The 15,352-nt window shown below is 38.5% G+C and overlaps 2 protein-coding genes across 3 annotated transcripts in view; one reads left to right on the plus strand and one right to left on the minus strand.

Annotated features, from left to right (window-relative positions):
- The window catches only part of LOC121414134 (ATP-dependent RNA helicase DDX18-like), a 32,007-nt gene extending 28,748 nt beyond the window's left edge, over nt 1-3,259 (minus strand). The window contains exon 1 of the mRNA XM_041607203.1: nt 3,108-3,259. Coding sequence (XP_041463137.1) covers nt 3,108-3,111 — 4 coding nt within the window. The 5' untranslated portion in view covers nt 3,112-3,259. The remainder of the gene's footprint in view (nt 1-3,107) is intronic.
- Nucleotides 3,260-3,584: 325 nt separating this feature from the next.
- Nucleotides 3,585-15,352, plus strand: part of LOC121414137 (polycomb protein Scm-like) — a 41,294-nt gene continuing 29,526 nt past the window's right edge. For both annotated transcript variants that reach the window (XM_041607204.1, XM_041607205.1), the window contains exon 1: nt 3,585-3,621. The gene's annotated coding sequence lies outside the window, so the exon portion shown is untranslated. The remainder of the gene's footprint in view (nt 3,622-15,352) is intronic.

Below are 15,352 nucleotides of genomic sequence, written 5' to 3' on the forward strand. Positions count from 1 at the left end.
TTGCGGGGATGATAAAACAAAATCAAAATGTTTTATAAAGGATGTCCTTTTTGCTCCAACACTTCGTGTTTAGAGTCCGATTTGCGCGAGGTGTAGAAGGTGGGGTCGTACTAAACCAAATAAGGTAAAGCCGACGACCGAAGGGAAGGACCCGTAACAATAAAACATTCCTGTACTTGTTTAGGGGTTCATTTCAGGGAATATTTGCCAAGAGTATCGTTTTGTTTCCAATACTTGTTAAGGGTAGGGTTTCACACGCCAATACTTGTTAAGGGGTGCATTTTCAGAATATGGAAATTACGTGTTTAGGGTGCTTTTCGAGACCCCATGGTCGCGCATGGTATCCACTCGTGAATGGAAGTGGCCCCCCCCCCCGGGCAAAAAAAAAATCTTACCTTTGAAAAAGATTGGTGGGGGATGGATTTTCCTCGAACGCATACCAATTTTTTTTCTGCTATTTTCATAATAAACTTTAAATGAATTCAACTTTGCACTACTTAATTTTTTCAAAGACAAAATAACAAAATTACAGGCGTCATCATCATCATCACCACTATCATTAGCATCACCATCATCATCACCACAACCGTCACCACAACCATCATCATCACCAAGATAATTTTCATCATCGTCATTGCCATCATCATCTTTTTTTTCTTTATTTTTTCCCCATCCCTTCTTCTTTTTTTTTCTTCCAATATTCCTCCTTTTTTTTAGAGCGGCACACCGTCATGCTCCCTCACTGATTATCCGCCTCTATATGCTTGGTGTTGTATAAATTGGCGGATACCTGAATGAAATACTGAAGAGAAAATAAGGAAAGGGAAAAAGTAAGAAGAAAAAGAAGATGAGGAGAAGAAAAAAAGAAAGCCAAACAAATGAAACAAAACAATGTCAAAATTTCGTAATAAAGTCTTCTACATGTACGTCAGTTTAATAATGATGTTTTCATTGAAATGAGAACAAAAAAAGAATTGAAACCATAGGCGGCGGAAGCGGGGACGTTCCCCCCTAAATTTGTTGTTGACCTTTTTTTTTTGCTTGTCAATTTATTTTCCTACGTCCCCCCTAAAATGTTTGGGTTGAGAGCCTTTTTTTTGCTTGTCAAAATTTTTTAGGTTGTCCCCTCCTAAAATTTGGGGCTTCCGCCGCCAATGATTGAAACAGGACTACATTATAATATAGTGTAAAGAAATAGAGGGAAGCTCCGAGACAATAAAAAGGTTGAAAAAGAAAAAAATGTGAAAACACAAAGCTCTCACAACATGAGCATAATAACAAATAAGCGAGGACAAGTAGCTGAGGGCCCCCCCCCAACTCTCTCTCTCTAGTTATCTATCTATCTATCCGACTCGATTATATAAGAGAAGAATTTACTAATCAAAATATTATGAGCAAAAAGCACGAGCTGATATTTTTATGAATATTCAAAACTGATAGAGAGACGCAATCGAATTATTCGATTGCGACAAAATTGATGATCTGAGAATTTATTGTTTTTAGGAATTCATTAAAAGCATAAAGTTGATCAGCATTGAAATATGGCAGGTGCAACGCATGAGCTAAAGCTTTATAGGCATACACCGATAAAAAATTTTAAGTATTTTTGGTAATCATGAAAAAAATTGATATTTCATGAAAGAAAGCTCAAATCCCGAGGAGGAATATTCTTATGAATTGACTTTAAAAAAAACTGTGGTAAGCCCCATTTAATATTTGATTATAAGTCGAATAAAACAGTAAAAGCTGACAAACTTTCGCGTGATATTTGGCAACCTCCCCCCCAAAAAAAAAAAATAAATAAATAAATAAAAAATAAAAAAAAAGTTTTTAACTATAATAATGATCGAAGGTAATTTTGTCTCGCGTAGAACTGGACAAATGAAAAAAAGATTGTCACTAAAAAAATGAAGGTAATTTTGACCCACGTAAAATTTGGCGAGCCCCCCCCCCCAAAAAAAAAAGGAAAAAAGGTTTTAACAAGCAAAAAAAGGCTAAAAAGGAGAAAGAAGAGACAAGAATAATTATGAACGAAATATCCCCATTACAAATAATGCTGTGATCATTATAAGGGAGGGGTCGCATAACTAGTATGAACAACGTATTTAATTCCAAAATATTTACTACAAATCTCAATAGGGGGATCGGGCAGAAATGCTCACCCCCACCCCCACCACCCCCGATCCGCCACTGATTCCAATCAATAATGACATTTATCTGCAATACTGATACTTTGGAATCAAGATCCTGAAGATTGATACGCTTTACATAAATTATGAACGTCTGACAAAAAGATAATCTACCGATCACCTGACCGATCAGCTGACCAGTTCGCGTATCACTTCGGAGTTGATCACTCGTCGCAGCTGTGTGGAACGCTCACCGAAAATCAACAAAAAGGGCCTGAAATGTAAGTTTAATGATAATATATTTTAATTTGAACTACTTAATTAATACTTTTAATGTCTCCCCAACAAATGAAAGTCATATCACGTAACTCCAATTTGTATTAAGGCGTACATTTACCAAAGTCTTGGGTTGGAAATCAGAACAGCATTGTCTAACCCATATTTTTGGGTAATGTCGCCTATGAGGTCCATACATGTTAATGTTTGGACCTCATTGGTACTAGGAGTGGTGAATGGGTACCCGGCAGGATTAATTCCTTGAATGCATGAGCGCTGAGAGGCAGCTCGAGCTAAAGCCGGGGTAATAATAATAATAACGCGCCTCGGAATAGAATATTTCTAGATAGATGGTGCTATATAAATGCCTATTATAATCGTTCTTACCCGAAAAATGCGCTCTAGTCTAACCGACTGAGTTACGCCGCGGCCGCGCTGCCTCCCTAGACTAAGACTTGATCTACATCCATCACGATCATGCATTTTCTTCCTGAGCTTTTATCTGAAATCAGCACAAAATGCAGTATGATGTAAATTGTAATCCATCCATTTGTGCATTGTGCACCATCAAGTTGATGGATAAGAGAACATCAGAAACACCATTTATAACACGCGGGACCACACACGACAAAATGGTAAAAGAGATCGTTTAAACAACAAGGTAAACAAACAATTTCATAACAAAACAAAATGAATTCTCACCCATTTCTTAGTCCAAAAGCTTCAATCCCCACGAACAGTCCAGTCGCAAAGCAGCTGAATATGTATAATATATATAAAATATCTAATTTATTCGGTTGATTCCAGTCTCAGCTTGGTCCTTAGTTTAATTACACGTGCAAATTCCCGTGCGTTGTTTTTTGGACTGTTCGAATAACACCTTTAAAGGGTTTAAAACAACTATTGGAAAAATATTATTAAATTGAGTTAAAAAGCCCTCCATATTATACTAAATTAGATGCAAAAATGGGTTTGTAGTTATTCATATTTAAAATTTTCAGAGTATTTCAGTTACTGTATGCATTTTCTGAAACAGACAAGTCCTATTTCATTAATTTTCGTTTGTCCAGCGGGTGTTGAATGTCATATTTATCCCCTCTTGTAAAAATAGATTATTCCATGGCCAATCACCGGTCACCAAGACAGCCGTGCGGTGTCAATTTATCAATTTTAGCTGCTACCTGCTCTAGTGCAACACGATAATCACGGAAAAGCGGTAAGAATTTGTTTTTCTGATGCGAATCCTTTATATTTTGTAATTTTGTAAATATGCAATTGAGAATTATTAATCCTTAAAGCAATATAGATCATGTATAAGTTCAGTGGTTGTCTAATGGTGTGATTACAGAGGCGCGATATTGTGGAACTTGAGTAGAAGCAGGCGCAGGACTGAGTGAGAGTGAGAGGGTAAGACGAGAGCTACGGCTGAACTGATCGAGCGGGTATGTCGTGGGCAGCCGGGCGCTTCCCGGTGGAGATGTAACCCAGGCCAGACCAGAGAGCTCCAGCCCGCGGCGCGGAGCCCCGGGGCCTGCGCCTGTTGACCATGGTCATGGACATGGTGGCCTGTAGTGTAAGTGTAACCCAGGCCCAGGGAGCGCCGCACAGTGGGCCAGAATGAGTTGAAAGTGCGCAAAAATTATATTCTGTGTTAGATTTTTACTTTAACATGTTGTCTTGTTGATTTTGGGTAATTTTGGGGGCGCTAATGGCTGCAGTTTCGCACCGGCCGATTACCAGCACACCTAATCACCAATACTTGTAATGTTACCAAATGTCATGACAAATCTCTCAGTCACATTTCGATGTCAATATATCCACCACTTTTCAAAATATTGTGATCGGGAATGGCTGTATTTCGGCTTCGATCTCAACGTCGTTGATCGACATCGCTTCTCGTGGATCGCTTGGATTCACCGTGCACCGTAATGTTGATATGAACTGAAGTTAGCAACCAAATCATGCGAACATAGATTCGCATGCGGCATGCTGGCAGTTTGTTCGCCACATTTTCGCATGATTTGGTTGCTAACTTCAGTTCATATCAACATTACGGTGCAAGGTGAATCCAAGCGATCTGCGAAGCGATGTCTACGCCGTGTCGATCAACGACGTTGAGATCGAAGCCGAAATACAGCCATTCCCGATCACGATATTTTGAAAAGTGATGGATATATTGACATCGAAATGTGACTGAGAGACTTGTCATGACATTTGGGAACAAATATTGGTGATGAGGTATGATGGTAACCGGCCGGTGCGAAACTGCATTAGCGCCAATTTTGGGTGTAGAATCGACTGAACATAATTTAAATCCGATATGACGTCACCTTGATACCAAATTTTGATTGGCTACTAGTACTTAAAACCTAGACAGGAATAACCGTCGTTTCTGGGGATTTATTCAACAATTTCTGACATTTTACTATCATCCCCATTCACAGACGGTAAAGTGTCCGTGTGGGCTCCCATTTGTTATAACATGTATAACACCAGCACTTTTGTCAATCCAGAGTCCAAACTTTGGGGCTATATTACACATCGAAGTTAGACTCTGAGGATTTATCAACTAGGCCTACAAGATATCAATTTATAATATCTAATAAATGTAAAAATGACAAAATATATATCAAAAAGTATGAAAATGGTACTTTACCGATGTTTTCTTGCGACTTGGACGCCAGAATCACTTCCAAAATAGCAGCCAAAATAACAAACGAACGGAGAGTGCATCGACAATTTTGAATGTGATATCGATATTGCTTTCGATATTAATTATAATGCGATCTGCTCCACATGCGAGCTAAACTGCTACGATCACAGGTAGCAGACAACATTCGATATATCGAGATATTAACGATACTGACGTCATTCAAGATGGCAACTTGCGAGAAAAACCGTCAGCTCCGGTGAAAATGTCTTAGATGAAAGGTGTCTGGATCATCCGGAGGATTTTTATCAATAACTCCGGTCCAAGGTATGCAATGTACTTATATTTACCTGATAATGAAAACCACGAAACTGCAAATTTCGCTTAAAAAAACAGTTTTAAATCGCGACCTATAAAACGTTAGTTCACTATACGTTGTCTGTACGTACGGGCCTCCAAGCTCTTCAGTCTATGTATTGGTGAGTAGAGCTAACGTAGTTCAGCGGAACAACCAAAATACAGAGACTGAAGCTTTTGGTCTACTTAAAACCTAGCTGTGAAAAGACAAATTACTCTAAACAATGTGTAGTATACAAACTTTGTGTTGTGTGCTACTTTAAGATTAACCAGATTAAATGTTGGTTTATGCTTCTCACATGCCTAAAAAGTTGCCGAAAATAGTTTGATGGCATCAAAATGATCATTAATTAGATTCATAAAAAAAAATATAAACCGTGCTTTATCAAGCTGTGTTGACTTCTGTAAAACGCAGAGTACATGTATATAACACCACGAATGTATCACGATGAGGAGTGTTTTGGCTGAAATTATTCTACAAGTAAGTTTTATCTCTGGAAGAGTTGTGGGTTTAGCCCTTATTTGCATCAGCAACCTTTATTTTGTTTACAGTATGCCCGGAATTCATTTCATTTTCATGGAATGGAACGGGAATCGTCCTCGCCGTGCAAAAGCGAACGGCAATGTTCACCCATACGTGGCGCTACGATGACTGTGCGGTATAAAAATGACCGTTTTTGAACAGGTTTTTGGGGTGTTGTCTCAAGTAAAATCGGCTCTATCATGAAAACGGGCAAAAACGGGCAGCTAAATTTGGTATCGACTTAAAGCTTAGACATCAGGAAAAATGATGCTTATAGAATTGAGACGGAAATCCACGGAAATCTAAACGTTTCTAATGTAAATGAAAAAAAAAAGGATTTTCAGCCTATTTTGAGGAATAATCATCCTATAAACCTCCTGAAAGGTGTCTTTTATCTACTTTGAACCTTTCCACACAAAAATAGAATATATATCAGGATTATGTGGGAGCCAATTCAGATTCCTACATGAAAAATTTCCTGTGAAATGGCCTGTGTTTCAACTAGGTTGTCATATACGCGACATTTCGCAAAATGTCACATTTTACGATTTGAGGTAGGAAATTAACAACCTTTATGCAAATTCCGGAATGAAATATTTTGCTGAAGCATTCTTCAAAGTGTTGTCTTTCAGCTGGGCATGACAAAAATTAAAAATCTGAAATTGCCCAAAATGACTTTTGGCGCACTTTTGTTTCACCCCGGCCCACTGTGCGCCGGCCCACTATGCGGGCCGACGCCCAGGAGCTTACCGTGTATTTACCCATACTAACGAGACAAGGGTAGATTATGGTCAAAATATCTAGCAAGATAAATTGTTTAAAGAGAAATTATGCACTTACCACTATTATATGGATGAAGGTCTAACAAGTGGTAGAATTCTGAGTCTGACGTCGAAGTACAGACTGGAACCTCAAAAAATCGAAAAGTTCTCTCCTCCCCAGTCTCGATCGGCCATTTTTGTTATGAATCATAAAAAATGGCCGATCGAGACTAGGGCAGAAGGAGAGAACTTTTCGTTTTTTGAGGTTCCAGTCTGTGCTTCGACGTCAGAATTCTACCACTCGTTAGACCTTCATCCATATAATCGTGGTAAGTGTATAATTTCTCTTTTCACAATTTATCTTGCTAGATATTTTGACCATAATCTACCCTTGTCCCGTTAGTATGGGTAAATACACGGTAAGCTCCTGGGCACCGGACCGCGAACTTCGCGGTCCGGCGCTCCCTGGGTTAGGTGGCCTGTTGCATCAATGCATGACGAGATGAGCGATACGTAGCTGTAAGAAAGGCTGGGACCATTCTTCCGAGTCTGAGATAGGAAGATTGGCGTCAAATCAGCGCTTTCTGTTTCACGAAGGCAATTGTTTCCTCCAAGTCCACGACATTGTTTGATATCGATAGTATCGGAAAAATGTTTAGTCTTCAATTCATCGTCACCTGAACCTTATTTTGGAATGATGACTTTTCATAATATTTCAATAAATGGAGATCAAATAAAGTTTTATTTATTAGTATTACTGATTGTAGAATTGATGTATGGAGCTTACTTTATGAGGTAAAACGAGAAAAAATTTGATAAACATAACTTACTAAAAATAAAATTGAAATTTTCATTATTTCCCTTATTTAGTTTAGAACACAGTGTCCTTTAGAGACACCTTTCCTGGATATTTCAACGAAATTATTGCTTTAACATGACATAGGGGCCGAAAGGGGCCTACCCTACGATTTAAAATGTGCCTCTTCATTCAAGGTCACAGTGACATTTTCATCTTACCCTTCTGCAGCCATTGTGTTCACGATAACTTCTGTTAACTTAACCTAGGCTCATAATTTATACCGTGTTTACACAGTGACACGGCTCGGGGGTTCGACACGCGAGCCGTGCTCAACACGGCAATTTTATGCTGTGTAAACGCGATCAGTGTGATCCGCGAGCCGTGTCGAACACGGCTTTTTCGATCCTCCAAAATCGTAGGTTTCAACCCGCGAGCCGAGTCAGACTCGGCAATTTTTTCGTGTGTAAACAGAAAGCCGTATCGAACTCTCTTGACCAGGTCACTGCGCGCGCTTTCACTTTTGGCATTGTTGTTGTACGCACGGACAAGATTCGATTCCGGCGGTGAATTTCCCGCGTTTAATTTGCGACGTCATAATTCTTCTTCCGTTCGAGATCCGCGAGCCGTGTTGAACTCTCCTTTTTATATGTACGTATAAACGCGATCTCTGATCCCTTCTTCGCAGTGTTCAACCCGGCTCGCGGATTCAACACCCGAGCCGAGTCAATGTGTAAACACGGTATTGGTGTGTAGCATGGATCCCAGGAGGCCCATCTATTTTGAGGTCAAAAGGTCAAGGTCACACTGACATGTTTTCATCTTACCATTCTGAAGTCCTTGTTAACGCGATAACTTAGTTGAACTTAGGCTCATATAATTTGGTGTATATGATTCTAGCATAGATCCCAGCAATTTTATTGATTTTGAGGTCAGAATTTTAAAGCTGAAGTCGCCACCTTCCACTTTTCTTGCTTAACCAATAACTCTATTTTCCGTGTTACAGGCGGGCTTAATATGTGCTCGACTTAGTGACACACTTGTTACCTCATAAAGTAAGCTACATACATCAATTCTGCAATCAGTAATAAATAAAATATTATTTGATGTCCATTTATTGAAAAACATGATTTTATGAAAAGTCGTCATTCCGAAATAAAAGGTTCAGGTGACGATGAAGACTATTACTTTTACAAAACTATCGATATCAAACGATGTCATGGCTTGGTAGACAGAATTGCCTTGTGAAACGGAAAGCGCTGATTTGTCGCCAATCTTCCTATCTTGGAAGAATGGTCCTAGGACATTCCTACATATCGCTCATCTCGTCATGAAACGGGCCCCAGAAGGTAGCTATAGGCTGCTGCCACAGTTATAACAAATTAAACATGGGAACCTTCGAGGTTGGGGTACCAAAAATACTCAAAATCAAAGAAAAAAAAGAAATCATGCACCCACCTCAATTCTATGGATGAAGGTCTATAACAGACTGCATGAATTCTTTCATCACACATTGTTTGAATGATCCTTGAATAATACTGCATTTCTGTCCTTGAGAATGATGGGGTCAAAGATCATCTAGGTGTCAAAAGGTCTAGTTTTTGTTGAACTTGCTCTTGTTTTTGTCTCGCCTGCATAGCAGAGCGAGACTAGGCACCACTTTTCCGACAGCGGCGGTGTCAATATTGAAATCTTAACCAAGGTTAAGTTTTTGAAATCTCATTACTTAGAAAGTATATGGACCTAGTTCATGAAACTTGGACATGAGGTTTGTCAAGTATTTCATATTACTGAACATCCTGCCTGAGTTTCAGGTCACATGACAAAGGTCATTTAGGGTCAATGAACTTAGACCATGTTTGGGGAATCAGTATTGAAATCTTAACAAAGGTTATTAGTTTTTGAAATGTCATCATAACTTAAAGTATTTGGAGCTTGTTCATGAAACTTATACATAAGGGTAATTGTGTATTACTGAAGATCCTACCTGAGTTCCAGGTAACATTACCAAGGTCAAAGGTCAATTTGACCATGTTTTGGGTATTTGTGAAATTGTCATCATAACTTTGAAATTGTATGGTTCTAGTTCATGAAACTTAGGACATAAGAACAATTAAGTATCGCTGAACATCCTGTGCGAGTTTCAGGTCATATGACCAAGGTCAAAGGTCATTTAGGATCAATGAACTTTGATAATGAACTGGGTTTTTTGTAGAATTGTCATTTTTCTAAACATTTATGGATCTAGTTCATGAAACTTGGACATAATAGAAACCATGTATCCCTGACCAAGATGTCATTTAAGGTCAATAAACTTTGGCTGTATTGGGGGTATTTGTTGCATTGGCATCATAACTGAAAGTTTATGGATCTGCACATGTACATGTCTGTAGTTCATGAAACATAGACATATCAAGTATGTTTTGCACATGTCTTAGGTCACATGATTATGATCAAAGGTCATGTTGGGTCAATGGACATAAACATGTAGTATTTCATTATCATACGGTTTTCTTTTGTGAATAATTATTCAATAGCTGTTTTCAAAGTCTGCACTGTTGCTACATGTATATTGAATGGTGTAATGCAGGCAAGACAGCCAGAGGCGTTCAACTTGTTTTTATTTCTGCATAAATTACATGAACATTTGGTATACATGTATTCCTAAAGTACAATGTATATGTAGTAACACATGTATGTCCATGTGGTTGATGGATAGGGGCAAAGGTCATCTAAGGGTCAAAAGGTCAAATGATATGAGGTCATGTCCATCCTTGTTTGAAGTTTTTGTTCACCTTGCTCTCACTCCATTATTTCTGCATCAATTTGGTCACACTTGGTTCAAATGATCCTTGATTAGTTGAGGATGATGGGGTCAATGGTCAGATAGGCCCAAAAGGTCAAGTTTTTGTTCAAATTGCTCCGATTCGTTTAGTTTTGCATCAATCGTGCTTACATGAGGTACATGTAGATGATCCTTGTGTATTACCACAAGTGTGTTGAAGATGAAGGGGCCAAATGCCATCTAGGGGTCAAAAGGTCAATTTTTGTCTCACCTGCGAAGCAAAGTGAGACTATAGGCGCCGCTTTTCCGACGGCGGCGGCGGCGTCAACATCAAATCTTAACCTGAGTTTAAAGTTTTGAAATGACGTCATAACTTAGAAAGTATATGGACCTGGTTAATAAAACTTGGCCATAAGGTTAATCAAGTATTACTGAACATCCTATTAGAGTTTCATGTCACATGACCAAGGTCAAAGGTCATTTAGGGTCAATAAACTTAGACCATGTTGGAGGAATCAACATCGAAATCTTAACCCGAGGTTAAGTTTTTGAAATGTCATCATAACTTAGAAAATATATGGACCTAGTTCATGAAACTTGGACATAAGGTTAATCAAGTATCACTGAACATCCTACATGAGGTTCATGTCACATGACCAAGGTCAAAGGTCATTTAGGGTCAATGAACTTTGGCCAAATTGGGGATATCTGTTGATTTCCCCTCATAACTTTGAAAGTTTATGGATCTGATTCATGAAACTTGGACATAATAGTAATCAAGCATCACTGAAAATTTTGTGCAAGTTTGAGGTCTCATGATTAAGGTCAAAGGTCATTTAGGGTCAATGAACTTTGGCCGAATCGGGGGTATCTGTTGAATTACCATCATAACTTTGAAAGTTTATTGGTCTAGTTCATTAAACTTGGACATTAGAGTAATCAAGAATCATTGAACATCCTGTGCGCGTTTCAGGTCACATGGCCAAGGTCAAAGGTCAATGAACTTTGGCCGAATTGGGTGTATCTGTTAAATTACCATCATAACTTTGAAAGTTTATGGATCTGATTCATGAAACTTGTACATAAGAGTAATGAAGTATCACTGAACATCCTGTTCGAGTTTCAGGTCACATGATCAAGGTCAAAGGTCATGTAAGGTCAATGAACTTTGGCCATGTTGGGTTTTTTTGTTGAATAACCATCATATCTCTGTAAGTTTATTGGTCTAGTTCATAAAAAGTGGACATAAGAGTAACCATGTATCACTGAACATCTTGTGCGAGTTAGAGTAGTATTCAAAGTCAGCACTGCTGCTACATGTATATTGAACCGCGTGATGCAGGTGAGACGGCCAGAGGCATTCCACTTGTTTGTTCAAATTGCTCTCATTTCTTTATTTCTGCATCAGTTGTGTTTACACTGGGTACAAAATAACAAGTGGGTACTACCATACATGTGTTCATGAGGATTATAAAGTCAAAGGTCATCAAGTGGTCATAAGATCATATTGCATTTTATTGATCGCAATATCAGGAGAGATCAGCTGAACCGCCTTGCTATCCACTAGTTAGCAAAAAAAATTTACACCATACATGTATTTGGGCTTAACGGCAATTTAGCCCCACCTATTGGGTTTAAGCTTAGCTCATTTCCTTTTTACACAGGAATTTTGCAAAGTGGGTCAACCCAACCTATGGTACAAAATAGCAGAAAAACCGAACAATTGCGGTGCTAAGAGTGAAAGTCCGGGGTTAAGAGTGGAAAAAGAAATCCGGCCAAGCCAAGGACATTGCTCGATGTATGCCCTACTGGCAACGGAGCCAGCGCTGTTGTCCAATCAGAGATAAGCACTCATGAATGGCTACCACTAGGCCCGGACTAAGCTAGCATTTCCATTGCAAGACTAGGCAGAAAATTTTGACTTGTGTTAAAAAGGAAAAAAAATTAGTACATGGTTAACCCACTGATCTCTCCCCTACCTGGATATGCGGGGAGGGTCCTTTGTTTGAAGCCAGCGAGTTCTATTGTCCGCCATACCAGTTCCCCCAAAAGGAACGCGATCGCTCCATTAGCATGTGCATTGCGAGCGATACGCTAGCTGTCTGCACACTGAAGCACTCATTGCTTTTCATACAAAACTTCATATATTTAAGGTGCCAGAATTCGCAATTTTCTTGAAACCATGGTACTTTCCCAGTATACAATTCGGAAACATAATTTTGAAGGGTTGGTGTTTTTCTCACCTACGGAAGAATGGATGAAATCCTTGACTTGTCTAGGGGTATTTTGGAGGTTTTCCAAATAACCATCTTAGGATCGATATGGCGAGGACTTTCTAGGTTATGAAGGCTTATAACACTGGGCTTGAACCCCCACCCCCTTTAATTTAAGTCTACCCCACCCCCCCAAAAAAAAAAAATCAAACAAGTGTAACAGCGAAAAATTCATCGCTTAAGTGAAACTTTAAAAATATAACTTTCATATTTTATTTCTGATTATTGTGTGTTTTTCTCTCTATTCAAATAATCATTTTCATGAGGTGGACTCGCCCTTTAAAGAACAAGTCCACCCAACAAAAACTTGATTTGAATAAAAAGAAAAAAATTCAACAAGCATAACCCTGAAAATTTCATCAAAATCGGATGTAATATGAAAGTTATGGCATTTTAAAGTTTCGCTTCATTTCACAAAACAGTTATATGCACATCTCGGTTGGTATTCCATTATTTTAACATTTTGTGCTTCCGGCAAGGAGGTCCTAAACGTCAAATTCGTAAAAATTGAAATATTGTATAATTCAAACTATAACTTCACAAAAGAAATAGTGAGTAAAATCATTGACTCTCTCATTTGGATGTAACTGGCTCGTTCATATCACTATTATTTTTTTTTTAATAAGCGAAACTTTGAAATGTCATAGCTTTTTATTTTACATCCGATTTTAATGAAATTTTCAGCATTGTGCTTGTCTGATTTTTCTCTATTGATTCAAATCAACATTTTTCTGAGGTGGACTTGACCTTCTCTCTCTCTTTCCTTCTGTCACATCGATCGACCCTCTTCAATTATCCTCTACCCAGTTTGTTCATATACCTTGTAGGCAGCGGGGGGGGGGGGGGTCCTGTACCCCTAAATTTTAGGTGGGAGACAGACCCCCCAAAATTTATGTTGACAACTTTTTTTTTGGTTCTTTTTGCTTGTCAATTTTTTTCCTGCATCCCCCCTAAAATCGTTGTGGTCCGCCCTGAAATTCTGGTTGATAACCCTTTTTTGATGCTTGTCAGATTATTTCTTTTGTTTTGCATCCCTTCCTAAATTTTGGGTTGATAACCTTTTTTTGCTTGTCAGATTATTTTTATTGCGTCACCCCCTAAATTTCTGGTTGATAACCAGAAATTTTTTGCTCCACCAAGACATTTTTTCTTTGAAGACATTCGGCATCTCAAAATAAGTTCTGTGAAATTTCTGAAGTCTGTAAATCCGTCTCTGTAGCTTAATGTCTTTTTTACGTACTTAAAAAAAAGAGTTCTTGGAAAAAATAATTTGATCTATTGTTGGATCTAGTGGCACAGAGAAATATCACAAATTCACATGCCACAAGTTACATCATAGCCCCCTAAAGTCCTAGTCCTATACCGTACATGTACCTATAGCTTGTAAATTTTATTGTCCTTTCACAAATAAAAGATAAATAATATTCAGAATACCTGTACCTTGTAGATCCAGTCCTTGTCCCCAAAATCAGTCTATTTCAGTCAGGATCTATGCTTTGCAAAAAATATTTTTTTTCAACTCCTCCGAAACGGCAGATTTTCATTCTTAACTTAAGTTTCACAATACATGCTATACACGGTCAGTATTTTCGTGTCTCAGTCGTGATATTCTTCTGTCCAAACATGATTGATAAACTCATAAAACTTGGTGACATTTGTGAATATTAATAAACTGAATATTTATTTGAATCATGGTTTGAATTCATCACGCTTCCAGAGAAATCACAACAATCGATAACCCCCCCCCCCCCCGGAGTTTTAAACTTTTGGAAACTTGCTCTGGTAATTTAGAATTACCACACATGTATTTGAGCACATGGGACTACATAAAGTCTACAACTATGCAGTTCACCAGCTTGTCTTATCTGTGAAAAGTAATCCCATTTTCTCTGTTTCCACGGTCGTCACAATAAGTGCAATTATACGTGGCACAGGACGACATCTTAAACTTTGTATCAGGTATAAATTCACATTGAAAAGTGCTGTTATAAGAGGTGATTTGGTAAGTATAATTAAGAATTGACACTATTGCCGTGTACCAGACTCTACTCCGATTTTAGCTTTTTTGGGGGAACTCGGCGTGCGGAGGTACCAACTTCCGGTGCTTCAACACGGAATAGGCCAATCAGCGTTATTGTTCCCATCCAGGTAGGGGAGAGATCAGTGGGTTAACCCTAAAAGGACTTGGCTATTTGAGATGTATTAAGGAGTGGGGGGGTAAGATGGCCCCTCTTCTGATCTCGGGCGCCGTTTGCGCCAAAATTTGGCACACACGTTCTTTACCACATAAACTACAAGCCAGTTTTTAAAAAAACGTTTTGTAAAATATAGTATACATGTAAGCATATTTATTTATTTTTTTACTTTTGAATTTGATATAATGGAACCACTAACTGTCCTTGTAACTTGTCCCAATCTAATACTTGACCTTTTAAACCATGCGATGTACTAAAAAATCATATTCTCCAGGCGGTTATTAAACAAACTGTCGGTTTGTAATTAACGACAGACATTTTATACTCCATTTTTGCAAACCATCCTGGATTTTTTACTTGTCCCAACGTATTTCTTGACCCATTAAACCATGGGTTAGACACCAACATCATATGCCCAAGGCTGGTATTAAACAAACTTTGTCAGGTTTGGGGGTTTTTAGATAACAACAGCTATTTTAGACTCCAATTTTGAAAGCCATCTTGGATTTTTGGATATAGTGGACTGTTGACTGTCCTTGTAACTTTTCCTGGTTTACTTCGTGACCCTTAAAATCACCAATGAATACAACCCAAATAAAAGACACTA

The sequence above is a fragment of the Lytechinus variegatus genome, chromosome 4, assembly GCF_018143015.1.
Source record: "Lytechinus variegatus isolate NC3 chromosome 4, Lvar_3.0, whole genome shotgun sequence".
NCBI lineage: Eukaryota > Metazoa > Echinodermata > Echinoidea > Temnopleuroida > Toxopneustidae > Lytechinus > Lytechinus variegatus.